An 11,396-nucleotide genomic window follows, 5' to 3' on the forward strand; every position below is an offset into this window, starting at 1 on the left:
TATTTGAAAAAAAATCTTTATTTTAAATCAAGAAGACACATCTGAAGCTACAATAAGAAAACTAATAATAAAAGAGACTTAGTTTTGAGACTTACAAAACAACTTGTTTCATTGAACCTCTTCTTTTCTCATGTCTCATTACATTTAGCTTAATTATCTACATTCGTTATTTTTGCTTCATTTAACAAAAATTTAGAATAAAGAACTAATGAATAGGAATAACATATTAATACACATATTAATTCTGCTTTCTTTTAATATTATCTACTCTAAACATTCATAAAATACATTTCATGCTTTTAGATTCAAATTTTCCCCAAGTAATCTATATATTTTGTTTACCATATTTTGTATTTATGGCAAACCTATGGCTATATGCCATCGTCCCTAATTCTGAACTACTGACCAAAGGGAATGCAGCCATTCACCAGCACTGTACCATCCACAATAATCTAATGCTGGCATAAAATAAAAATTCTAAGAGATTATGATTAGAAATAATAACAGTAAAACAAATAGTTTCTCTTTTAATTGAAAATATATTTTTATTTAATAAAGACAATAATTTTTACTGTTTATGTTAATTATTACAGAATATGATTAATACCTGACTAATCCAAACGTAAAGAGTTGGCAGACATTTGCTCAACACAATATTCATGCTTTATTACATTGTGATAATAAATATTTCCATCACCAGAAAAATACCAATGATATACATTAAACTAGAGAACACAATAAGAATGAACTTGTGTTCATAGTTGTGGGGTGTGTAGAATTTATGTTAAATGTTTCAATTTCAAAATCTTTAGTCAATTTGAAATCAACTTTTATTTCAAGAGTAGAGTATGTACACCTTTGACATATACCAAAGTGAAAATTCAAATAAAAGGTGCAAAAATATTTGAAGCACTGAAATTTATAATGATTTATTATATATCTTATTTAAATTTCCACAGAAACAAACTATGCATGAATATTCTGTTTGGCATATAAATGAGATATATATTAGATAATTTACACATTTTGTACATCACTTGGTAACAAAGATTAAATAATTACAGAAAATTGTTATTAATTTCTATTAAGCATATCCTGCTTCTAGTCAACTTTAAATACCTTGCACATTTTACATAAATTTAACAATATAGACAAAACACAAAAGATTTTCTGTTTATCTAAAAATCACAAAACATCTTCTAATATTAGTACAAAACTTTATATGAGATGTGTTTTTGATGGAGGCTTTGGCCTGTAAGATAACAGTTATGATCTTCAGTCACAGATTTATTCAAGACTTTTCATGAATGTCTTCAATATACGATGATATCTGGTTAGTTTTGATAAATACCACTGAACAAAAGCATCATCACACTCCAAAACAGACAGAAAAGAAAAGAAGAAATGCTGGATACAATAGTGGTGATATTTTGTTCTACAGTACCTTCATACTCACACTCCAAAATAAATCGACAAACACAAATTATTGGAGAACACTACTGTTCTGTAGTTCTTGCACTTACCAAATTCCAAAACAACCAGAAAGGAAATACACATAAGCATAAAAACAATGAATGCAACAATAACAGCAGTTTTTGCTCTTTTGTTATTGCAACACACCTGAAAAGATAGAAATGTGCTTAAACAAAATACTGGATACAACAGTAATGTTCTTATCCAAGCATCACACTCCAGAATACAGAGAAAAGAAATAGACATAGAGGAGAAATATGGGGTACAGTAGTAATGGTCTTTTGTTCTGTAGTTCTTGCACACATAGAAGAGAGCCTGCACTGTATGTGGCCCATACTACTCCCATTAACTGAAATAAAACAAAAAAGAATTCAACTTTATGAGTATTATATCTAGTACAATAATTAATTCTTCAGTTCCAGTGATTATGGGTATAACTGTTAATTCCAAAAACATGATTTGTACAATAAGCTATGGTAAGAAACAATAGTCCAGGCTGCTCTATAAACTGTGCAATGTTTCTTTTCTGTTTCAGTGTTTAACAAAGGAAATTCTGTCTTCAAATCTGAAATAATTAACTTTTAAAAATAAAAAGCATATTAATTTGATGACGAGGAACCCACTTTGAGACTAATAATGGCTGGAGACGGCTTGAATGGGTAATGAAGAAAAACTTTAATATAACAGCAAATTTACAACGTTTCGACAAGGTTTTGTCATCATCAGGTACCTCCAGCCATTATTAAAAAAGCATATTAACTATTATATGAATAATAACTTCCTGAGATATTACACTGTATGTTCTAGATTAAAGTTAGTATAGCATATGACACTGACAGCAAGGAAAAATACAATGAAACACAAAGATAATACTTCAGACATTGATAAATCTACTGCATGCCAAAGCTAATATTCTGACTGAATGTTCAAGAGTAAAACCTGTCTGCGACTGCATCTGTCTTTAGCAAGATCTGTTATTTGTTGAAATCCTTTTTTCTTTTCATTTTTTGTTTATTAATCCTTTCAGTGAAATTGGGAAAATTATACAACTTTTCTAGTGATGCAGCAATCTTTATCTTTAATCGACAGTCTTGTATTGTTTGTAATTAAGCACAAAGCTACACAATGGGCTATCTGTGCTCTACCCACTACAGGTATCGAAACCTGGATTCTAGCGTTGTAAGTCTGCAGACATGCCACTGGGGGATGGGGGCGACAGTCTTGTAAAGAAAGAATATAAGAACAATAACTTAAGTTTTCCTCATTAGAAATAATTAGTTTGTCAACAGTGGAAAAAAAATAAATGATAACACATAGACCCCTATTCATAGTTTTCATTATCAATATTTGTCATTCAACTCTTTCATCATATCTGGCAGTAATTATGGATGATTTTATTTCCTAATTTCTAAGCAATGTTATTGAACTCTGGAGAACAGTTCTAAAGTGAGAAAAATATTAAATATTACACTCAAACTAAACTGAAAGTGATGCAGGACATCATGTCAATGTATTCTCAGTCTCACACAGAGCTGTTGATTTATAGAAGGAACATGAATTTTTGAACAATACAATAAATTGACAGAGGGTTGTTGACGTGTACCAAGAGTAACCTAACAGTTATGCAAGGAAGAAGGACAATTTGTACCAAGATTTGTATATAGCTATTCAATGTACCATGATGCAAGGAGGTCAAAGTATTCTTCGGCTCAGTTACATGTATTAGATGTAACCCAATAGTGAAACTAGCACATTTGTCAGAAGCATTTTCATGCATAGAGGTTATGAAATTTAGTCCACTTTTGAAAAAATAAGTTTAAAAAATTCACAAAAGTTACCATACTAATCAGATTATTTACAAAAGCTTCTAGTATTACAACAAAGTTTGAGAAATTTTTGTCAGCCATTTTTAACAGTATAGTGATCAACACATATCTAGGACTCAAAAACCTTAAAAAAGAATTAATTACAATATTGTTTTAAAAATTTCTATTTTATTAATTTGTTACAGATTTTGCAAGACTGATGTTTTGCAAAACCATCTGTACCCTAATTCCTATGATATCAATGTGATGCACAGCTGCTAGAGTGAACTTTTGTACAAAAAAAATTTTTTTAGTAATTAAAATGTTTCAAAACTAAATATCACAAAATACAGCATTATAAAAGGCTTTTTCTGTTCAAAATAAGTTAAGACTAAAATTCTCAGTGTAAATATACAACTTTAATATCCAGTATATTGATAACAATCCAACAGCTTGATAAAGGTCAAATTCCCAATTTTTCACCCAAGGGGTTATATTTGGCACTTCTCAGAGCTTCCCAAGTAATTATGAGAAGAAGAATACTTATCTTTTATTCACAGGTTTAGAAACTAATAAACAATACCTTTTCTGCCATTTCATATTGTTAAGCCTAATTTGACAAATGACTGTTCAATTAAAATAAAATTAGAAATTGTTTTTGACTGCATTCAGGCCTACTAGTTAATTTTTGATTAAATATAGCTGTGAGAAAACCTTACAAAATTTTCTCTCTGAAAATCTCCACCCTATTATTAACTTAGATTATCTAGCCTCAAAAGTTTTGTCCAAGAAATGCATCTTTCAGTAGGTTTTCTACATTGGTTTACATTCTCAATGGTCTTCACTATAATTTGCCACTTTTAGCTCATCACTATCAGTTTGAACTAATGGTAAAAATAATATTTACAAAATGTTTATTAAGGAAACTTGTTTGTTGAAGATTACGAAAGTAAGATAAAATACCAATAATTATTGATATTTTAATGATTCATTTCTATCCTGCAGCTTATAAAACACATTTTTCTAGGCTATAAAAGTTTGGAGACAGCTTGACCAAGCAATGAAGAAACTTTATTATAAATGTACAACGTTTCTGCAAGATTCTATCATCCTCAGGTACAAAAGAGGATGCACCTGAAGATGACATAATCTTGCATAAGCGTCATACATTTATAATAAAGTTTTCTTCATTACCCAGTCAAGCCATCTCCAAACTTTTATTTCTATAAAGTGATTTCCTCGTCATTAAACTTAAAATAAAATTTTTCTAGGCTATTTAGTTCAGCACCAAACTGCTTTTGAGTCAATAACCTTGGTGATTACAGAACAAAGACATTAATTTTGGGCCTTAGCTTATAAATGAGGAGACTCTGTTCATCACTTGCCCTGGCCCAGATCTTAAACAAATCAGAATGGATGAGAATGTCACATTTGCCTAGAGCATGTACAAGTCTATTAGACTTAACTGATAAACTTAACTTAGCATGTTTTAATTTTCTTTTGGTAGAACCAATGTAACCCTGCTAATAGCATGAATAAGTAAATTTGTAAACAAAAAAATTATTATAAAGTTGTAATTTGGTCCTTAAACTTAAGGAAAAAAACTAAGGAGACAATTAGGTTTGAAAACATACCTCAGCTGATTCTTAATAATTAAAGAGTATTTACTCATATAGGGTAGACTAATAACCAAAAGATATTTAGGCATATGTATAATACATCAACACTTTACTTATTTAAATAATGAAGTATTCTATTGATAACATTAGCAAATGTGACATTCCCCACCATTCTAATTTTTGTAAGATTTTGGCCACGTCCAATGATTAGAGCTTCCAAATAAAAGAGAGTTTGCTCATTTATAAGCTGAGACCAAAAATTAATGTTCTTTGTTTTTCAAGTACTTCACTGTTGAAGCTGTGAAAATTTAGGGTACAGCACTTTGTTGGTTACAGAGTTTCTAATAACAAAAATATCATCAATATTGCAGTTAATCACACTAATTACTGTTGGGGTTTCTTATGTATTTATTTTACATAGAAAATGAGTGAACTTACTAAACCTCTTTTGTTAAATGATTTCACTTAGTGTTGTAGCAGAAAAACATTATATAATACAATATGATGCAATATGTAGCCCCCACTGGAAGTAAACAATATAAAAACAAGTCATTAACTTAAGGGCTATATAGAACTTACCTTTACAAATAGACTAATGAATGGAAAAGGATTTAAAAGTGGTAAAGTGGTTGCTGTCATAATCAAAGGCAAAACAGAATAACCAATTACTCCAAGGCACTGAGAATAGTTTACCTAACATGGTAAAATACAACATCATTCAGAATATGTCAACAGTAAACTATAGTACTTAACATCAACATTATTCAAGTAAAACTACTAAAATATTACTTGATGTTATTGTATTTGTAACAAATATTTGTATTATTTTAAAACATTTATGCCATGTAGGTACAAAAGATCAGGATTCGTCACAGCTTAATTATTTTTTTTATTATCTTTGAGAACAAATTACAAGTTTCAAGAAATGATCTTCTGGAAGACTTGGAATTATGAGAAATAGCACATTATTACAAGACAAAGTGTACTTCACAGAAAAGGGGGGAAAAAACATGTTAACAAAAACAAATTAAAAAAAAATAAACAATGAAATTAACAGAAAACATTTATTGATGAACCTTAATCAAATATGCAGTTATCACTAACCAATGAGTTGAGTATTTGTACAATTATACTAGTAAAACAAAACATGAAATATTCATAGTTAAACTTTTTTTATTAATGATTCACTTACATTATTAGCAACCAAAAAAATGGAACAAATATAGTTTTACTCTGAGATTATTCAGAGAGTTCTTTGTAGTTACAAATCAATTACCATTCTCTTAAACAATAGTAAATTATGTAAAGCCTGTCCTACCTCTCCACCCAAGACTCTAGCAAGAAGGAAAACAAGAAGGGACCCACAAACCCAGAGAGTCATAATCCATGATACTACCTAAAAGAGAAAAAATATGACCAAAAAGATTTATTGATTTCTAAGGTTAAACAAATATGACCAAAAAGATTTATAGATTTCTAAGGTTAAACAAATATGCACAGATCACTTTGAATGATCCTTAAAGCCACTTTATATGATATGCAGATTACACAAAACTTTAGAAGAAGGAACCAACTTTGATATGTTATATACTAAATTGGACCATAATATTATTATTTTTACATAACATACACACTCTATGATATTAATTGTCCAACAGCATTTTTTCAAAATGCTGTCTTCTAGCCTACCCAATCAATGTATACTATTCAAAGACATGCTTTCATACTAGAGCTGCAACAGTGGACTTGCTTTGTCCTATCCCAGCCAGTCAAGGTACACTGTCAAAGACATGCTTTCATACTGGAGCTGCAACAGTGGACTTGCTTTGTCCTATCCCAGCCAGTCAAGGTACACTGTCAAAGACATGCTTTCATACTGGAGCTGCAACAGTGGACTTGCTTTATCCTATTCTAACCAGTCAAGGTATACTGTCCAAAGACATGCTTTCATATTGTGTCTGCAATAGTGGACTTGCTGTCTTCTAGCCTAACTAAATAAGGTACACTGACCAATGACATGCTTTCGTGTTGTGGCTGCAACAGTCAACTTGTTTTGTATATTCTACCCAGTCAAAGTATACCGTCCAAAGACATGCTTTCACACTGGAGTTGCAACAGTGGACTTGCTGTCTTCTAATCTACCCAATCAAGGTATGATATTTAATGCTCTGGATACAAGTGGGAGGGAGAGTCAAAGTTACATCCAAAATTTAATTAGACTATTTTATTTCGAATGTATATGATTAAGCTTGGCATCAAAACATAGTTAATGAATCAAATGTTAATACTATATAAACTTTAAAAAGTTCTTACTTTTATAAGAAAATATTTTCAAAAATCCTCAATCTCTTCTGATATGAGAATTGTGATATTTGTTTTCTAGGTCTTTCCTCTTTTCCAATTTATTTACTACCCCTCTCTAAAGTACACACTTTAACATAAATTACTCATTATAATAAAGATGTTACTAAGGCAAAGCTAATTTTTATACCATTCAATCTTATTTGTTTATGGAGTCATAAACTAAAAAATTAACCCACCTGTCACGTCCTCTCTTTCATAAATTGCTAATAGTTCTCTCTAATGTTTTATACTATACCATTCATAATCAATAGAAAGGCAACATTTTAATCTATTGAATGATGTACAACTCTAAGTTGTTTTCATTACAGAGTACTGTCAATTTCATCTTCATTTATCTCATGGTGTTCAGATTGAGCAGCAAAGGAAATTAATTTAAGTCTCTCTTGTCCTAGTTAAAAAGCCAGTTAAATTATAATTGTTATAGAACATTGTTTTCCTTGTGTGTGTTATTATTCTGTGTTCTTAGGTGCAGTATTTAAGTAACTAAAAATTATTTAGTGTACTAGTACCACCATTATAGAAAAAGTAGACTTAAACTTCATCAGCAACAAACAGCAAAAACAAGAGATCAAACATAAGTACTATATTTCTTGTTTTTCACATATTCTTTATTAAGGTTATAAATGTAAATAAAATGTAAAAATTAGAAACTTATTGAGTTAAATAATGTTAGATTAGGTAAGATAATGAAAAATAATAATAATAATAATTCTTTATGAGGCATGTTTGGGAGCAGCTCATGCATTATGTCATTCAATATGGTAACATGAGTTATGTATGGTGAGATTATTAGTTTGACATGGTTCAAAGGGCAATAAACCAATAAAATAAGTCTTAAGCTATTTAGGATAAACAATTGTAGTTTTATTTTACAACCCGGAGTCATTTTAAAAAGAAAAAGGCTAATTTAGATTTATTTCATATCTTTTTATGGTGGTTACAAGGTCAGCCAAATTTACTGAGTCTGTATAGAGTTAGGGTAGAGAAAGTAACAGAAAATTTAAAGTTTTACTGAAAAAAAATTTGATATTTATTTAAGAGGTTTTACAGGTTATGCAAACGAAATGTGAAAATTTTCCAGATGAAGTAAAGTATTTTTAATCTTAACATGAAAATCACTTTGCACTCAGATCAGTCAACACTCTTAACTCCATATACTCATGGACAAATCTTTACTAAAAATACTTGATTAAAAAATCTGATTTTTTGTGTACAAGAGACTCGTAATGTTTACTGAAAGCTTGCCAAATTTCATGAAGATATACAAAACATATTAAAAGTTATAGTATGGAAATTCTGATGGTTAGTTTGTGGTTAAAAGGTCAGTCAGATCAACTGAGCCTGTATGGAAATTCACTTTTTATATTATTCAAGATTTAACTTCTTAATTTCAAAAGAAAATATTTAAGTACATTTTTATTTTTCATCAAGCTATGTTATGTTACCATCTGTGTTCTGAATTCTCCTTGGTAAATTTTCTTTCTTTCCTTATATATAGGCTTTAGTGTGTCCTCTAATTAGATACACCAACTACAGATATTGACAGGCTAAAATATAAAATAAAAACATTTTTATTTTCTGAGACATTAATAAATTTATCATACCCATCACAAAATTTCCTTCCTGCTCTTCATGCTTTTGAAATCACATATTTGCTAATGCATAGTTGTCATTGATACCTGTTTATAACTAATACAAAAGCCATTTTATTAACTTTTTTTGTTTTGTTTTCCTAGTGAAAGTTGCTATTTTGAAAGTAGATCTTTGTGTGTAGACTGAAATCAGTGGTCTAAATAGTAATGCAATATTTTTTAACCTATTTATAGCTTAGTTAGAAAGCCAGGTAAATTATAACAGTTTCTAATATACTTGTTGTGTTCCAAAATGCATAGTTTAAAGCTAAATCAATTAATTTTTGGACAATTAATGTAGTTAGAAGAAAAGAGGCTTATGAAAGCAGGCACACAAATGTAAACTAGCTTAAGGATAAGGTTAGTGTTAAGTTTGTTTTATATGTATATTTTTCACTTAATGTTTTTACTAACTTTCTATATTACAAAAGAGAGCTTAAATGACAAAAAATGAAATATTTTTTTTTTATAATAAGTGCTTGAGAAACATGTGTAGTTAGATGTCACATGATGTAATCTGAAACTTTGTTTACCATACACTCTCCCACTTTCACTAGGTGATACATTGCTTCTCACAGTAGCTAGACATACTTAAAAGAGCAATAAAACAATAAAATTAAATGAAAGTAGCTGTGAAAAGTTAAGAGCCTTAAATATCTTACAATAAATAATTAAAACTGTCTGTTACAATCTGCAGTCATTTCCTAAAATAAAAAGTATTTTTTATTATATTTTGTATTTCTATCTTTGGCTACAGTTGATGTTAGGGTACAGAAAACAAGAGATAAAGTAAAAAGTTTTACTGTGAGAAAACTAAGATGAAAATAAACATTTCTATTCGTAGCATGAAAATCACCGTTTACTCAGACTGACTCAGTAAAGGTTTCATAAATTCAAAACATACTCTATATTAAAAAAAATATTTTTTTGTGCACAACAGACTTGTGATGTTTACTGAACATTTGCCAAATTTGGTGTAGGTGCATTTAGTACATTTTAAGAGTTATAGTATATATAGTTTCATAGTGGTTACAAGGCTGGTCAAAATATCCAAGCCCAAATACAGAGAGTTAATGATACACTCTCTTTCTGTGGCTGCAACAGTAGAATTGCTATGTTTTAGCATACCCAGTCAAGGTATACTGGTCTTTGTACATGCAAATTTTTGTCAATACCACATTTCTTATCTTAACCTTTACGATAAGTTAATAATGCTTGTGACCCTGAAGCTTAAACATTTAACTACTGAGTTAAATAAAAAGAACGCATCAATTTTTATTTGCCACTTTTTGTAAAAGTTAAAATACACTTCAAGCAACTATTCTGTCACTTAACTATCATCTCTGCTCCTTATTTTAAACATTTGAATAAACTTCTCAAGTTATAGTACAAAATGTAATAAAAATATACACCACTGTTACTAACCTAAAAATACAATATCATCTAGCAAAATACAACATAGAAATTTAAAGCCTAATTTTTGAACGCATTACAGATTTTACCTTTCCAAATATATAATTAAATAAATTATGTAGTTTCTTTATATTTCTTAAAACTAAACCCAAATTGGTAACTGGCTTTAATAGTTAAAAAAAATAACAACTATAGCTTTCATACATTTTTTACTGTAAAAGTTCAATGCAAAGACCAGGTGGTCTAGCCATGAAATATGAGGTAGGGTTCTTCATTTTTCAGTTATTACTTACTAATCTGCACTACTCAAGGCAAACAGAATAATGTAGATATTTGTCCCTGGGTGCTAAGTTTAAAGACTGATAGATTGAAAAACAAATAAATCACCAGAGCCAAACATGGTTTTCTCAGAGTTTTATGAGAGGTTAGATATTAGAATTTTTGTAAGCTGGTATGTGGTACGTAAACATGCATATTCCTCCTTCTTATTTTAACATAGTATTATTAGAAATTAGTCAATTATTCTAGTATGTACAGTCTTCACATAACACATTGTCAAGAAAGTCGTCTACTTCATTTCTCTCTAGCTGCCTTTGTTCCTGTTATTCTCTGTAGACAACACTTGTTCTTCCCAGGGTGGTTTGGCTGTAAAGCTGCATATTGTACAAGAATGTAGACAGCAGTTTCCTTCAACAGTAAATCAAGTGATATCTTAAGGTTAAAACATCCTTTAAGTTTGAATAAGAATGACAAGTCATGTGGGTAACAATAGTCGTTCTGGATAAACCTGACATTACTTATTAAGATTTACAAAGTCTGATATAAAATGTAGAAGAATATAGTCAAGTTACAATACAGCAGAAATGACAATCCAGTATCTAAGCAAGTATGCACACTCTCACACACACACACACAGTGTTTGGGATATTAATAAAGACTGTTCATTATATTTTAAATTGTGTCTAATCTCTTTATTTTGATCTCTTAAGCTCAGTTATCCAGAGATATTTAGAATTACTTTATAGGCAGATTTTGTTAAACAAGACCGATGTCTGTAGGTTTACTTTCTTCTTAGAATTCTTCTCAAGAAG

General features: G+C 29.7%; 1 protein-coding gene across 1 annotated transcript in view; it reads right to left on the bottom strand.

Annotated features, from left to right (window-relative positions):
* Positions 1 to 11,396, bottom strand: part of LOC106472337 (protein YIPF4-like) — a 26,749-nt gene continuing 15,353 nt past the window's right edge. Inside the window, exons 3-5 of the mRNA XM_013932975.2 lie at positions 6,216 to 6,293; positions 5,477 to 5,590; positions 1 to 1,822 (exon numbers count right to left, since the gene is read on the bottom strand). Coding sequence (XP_013788429.1) covers positions 1,685 to 1,822; positions 5,477 to 5,590; positions 6,216 to 6,293 — 330 coding nt within the window. The 3' untranslated portion in view covers positions 1 to 1,684. The remainder of the gene's footprint in view (positions 1,823 to 5,476; positions 5,591 to 6,215; positions 6,294 to 11,396) is intronic.

Source organism: Limulus polyphemus, unplaced genomic scaffold, assembly GCF_000517525.1.
Source record: "Limulus polyphemus unplaced genomic scaffold, Limulus_polyphemus-2.1.2 Scaffold5254, whole genome shotgun sequence".
Classification (NCBI taxonomy): Eukaryota; Metazoa; Arthropoda; class Merostomata; order Xiphosura; family Limulidae; genus Limulus; species Limulus polyphemus.